At 43.1% G+C, this 2377-nt stretch overlaps 1 protein-coding gene across 2 annotated transcripts; it reads left to right on the top strand.

Annotated features, from left to right (window-relative positions):
• The first annotated feature begins 882 nt into the window (after positions 1–882).
• Positions 883–2061, top strand: PDHA2 (pyruvate dehydrogenase E1 subunit alpha 2). Of its 2 annotated transcripts, XM_049885700.1 has the most exons (2): positions 883–1398; positions 1492–2061. In XM_049885700.1, exons 1-2 carry the CDS (start codon positions 883–885, stop codon positions 2059–2061), a joined length of 1086 nt encoding a protein of 361 aa, XP_049741657.1. The 2 variants fall into 2 exon arrangements, with proteins under 2 accessions (XP_049741657.1, XP_049741656.1); XM_049885699.1 differs by having other exon boundaries at positions 883–2061.
• Positions 2062–2377: the final 316 nt, after the last annotated feature.

Below are 2377 nucleotides of genomic sequence, written 5' to 3'. Positions count from 1 at the left end.
AGTGGCACAGTGGTTAAGAGTTGGGCTGCTAACCAAAAAGTAGGCAGTTCAAATCCACCAGCTGCTCATTGGACACCCTATAGGGCAGTTCTACTCTGTCCTATAGGGTCGCTATGAGTCTGAATGGACCGGATGGCAACCCGTTTGTTTTATTTCAACTACAAAAAAATTAAAGTTTATTTTAACTTTAAAATAAATATGGTATATTTTGGAGTAGGATATAATATTCATACACATTTTAAAGATCATAAATAAGACTTTAAAGAAATATTGGTAAGAACATCTTTGACCTAATCTCCCAGAACTCATGTGTCCCTTAGTGGTTTGAGTTTGTTCCTCCAGTCTGTTAGATACGGAGCCCTGGTGTCACAGTGGTGAAGAGCTCCGCTGCTAACCAAAAGGTAGGCAGTTGAACCCACCAGATTGCTCCTCGAAAACTCTATAGGGCAGTTCTACTCCATCCCATAGGGTCACTATGAGTCAAAACTGACTCCACCACAACGAGTTTGGTTTTTGAGTTCCGCTGAATACACACGGGGGAAAACTTTAAGAAGCACCGCCAGAGAGTTTAGGGAGAAAAGGAACTCAGATAATATAATTTAGCTATAATGATGGTATTAATTAGAATTGGGGTGTAGTTCAGCCAAATCTCCCAGTAAAAGAAACAACCTTTAATCTTAATTTTACAGTTGAAAATATTTTTAAAATCCGTTAATCCTGGTCGCGTGGCTGGCAGCGCAACGTGGCGCATGACCTTGTCTCCGTCACCATGGCGCCTGGTTGTGGCGTCACGTCCGCGTTCGGGCGCCGGAAAGAGACGTTGAGGGTGCGGGGCCCAACGGCTTGGGCCTTTGGGGTTGTCGCCACCGCCGTCCGCACCTCATGAAGAAGATGCTCGCCGCAGTTGTCTCCCGTGTGTTGTCGGGCGTCGCCACCCAGAAGCCGTCCAGCAGAGTGCTGGTGGCATCCTGTAACTATTCAAAACAGGCTACATTTGAAATTAAGAAATGTGATCTGTATAATTTGGAAGAGGGCCCTCCTGTCACGGCAGAGCTCACCAGGGAGGATGGGCTCAAATACTACCGGCTGATGCAGACCGTTCGCCGAATGGAGTTAAAAGCAGATCAGCTGTATAAGCAGAAATTCATTCGTGGTTTCTGCCATTTATGTGACGGTCAGGAAGCGTGTTGTGTTGGGCTTGAGGCAGGTATAAGACACACGGATCATGTCATCACATCCTATCGGGCGCATGGCATATGCGTTACTCGGGGAATTCCCGTTCGAGCAGTTCTTGCAGAGCTTACAGGACGAAGAGGAGGTTGTGCTAAAGGAAAAGGTGGATCAATGCATATGTATGCCAAGAACTTCTACGGGGGCAACGGCATTGTTGGAGCTCAGGTGCCCCTGGGAGCTGGTATTGCCTTGGCCTGTAAATATAAGGAAAACAAGGAGATCTGTTTGACTTTATATGGAGATGGCGCTGCTAATCAGGGTCAGCTATTTGAAGCTTACAATATGGCAGCTTTGTGGAAATTGCCTTGTGTTTTCATCTGTGAGAATAACCGCTATGGAATGGGAACAGCTGTTGAGAGAGCAGCAGCCACTCCTGATTATTACAAGAGAGGCAGTTTTATTCCGGGGCTAAGGGTAGATGGAATGGATATTCTGTGTGTCCGGGAGGCCACAAAGTTCGCCGCTGACTATTGTAGATCTGGAAAGGGGCCCATACTGATGGAGCTGCAGACTTACCGTTATCACGGACACAGTATGAGTGATCCTGGAATCAGTTATCGTTCCCGGCAAGAAATTCAGGATGTAAGAAGTAAGAGTGACCCTATTATGCTTCTCAAAGATAAAATGGTAAACAGCAAGCTTGCCACTGTGGAAGAATTCAAGGAAATTGATGGTGAAGTGAAGAAAGAAATTGAGGATGCGGCCCAATTTGCCATAACTGATCCAGAACCACCCTTGGAGGAATTAGGCCATCACATCTACAGCAGTAGTCCACCTTTTGAACTTCGTGGTGCAAATCAGTGGATCAAGTTTAAATCGATCAGTTAAAGAGAGACTTATATAAACTTATTAGGTCTTCAATGGAGCATTCATGGTCAACTTTAAAAAACTGTGTTCTCAACTTTAAGAAGAAATAAAACTCAAAACTAAAGTCTTGTAAACTTTTATTAAAATATATGTTCATTTAGTTAAAAGGGATAGTAATTATATTCAGTTGCACATTGTTGCATTAAAAGATGCTATATGCTTAATCATTAAGTGTGAATATATTAAAGATTATTTTAAATGAATGCATGGCTGAAATAGGAAATACAGAAAAAAGATTAACTTCTTAAGATATTTTCTAAAATAGTTCTATTTGATT

This window comes from Elephas maximus, chromosome 5 (genome assembly GCF_024166365.1).
Source record: "Elephas maximus indicus isolate mEleMax1 chromosome 5, mEleMax1 primary haplotype, whole genome shotgun sequence".
In the NCBI taxonomy this organism is placed as follows: domain Eukaryota; kingdom Metazoa; phylum Chordata; class Mammalia; order Proboscidea; family Elephantidae; genus Elephas; species Elephas maximus.
The sequence above is the reverse complement of the archived record's forward strand: the minus strand, read 5'-3'. Positions and strand labels throughout refer to the sequence as shown.

Bases quoted from the DNA above. Each gene is read 5' to 3' on its own strand.
- PDHA2 (XM_049885699.1), top strand. From the start codon at position 883: ATGAAGAAGATGCTCGCCGCAGTTGTCTCCCGTGTGTTGTCGGGCGTC.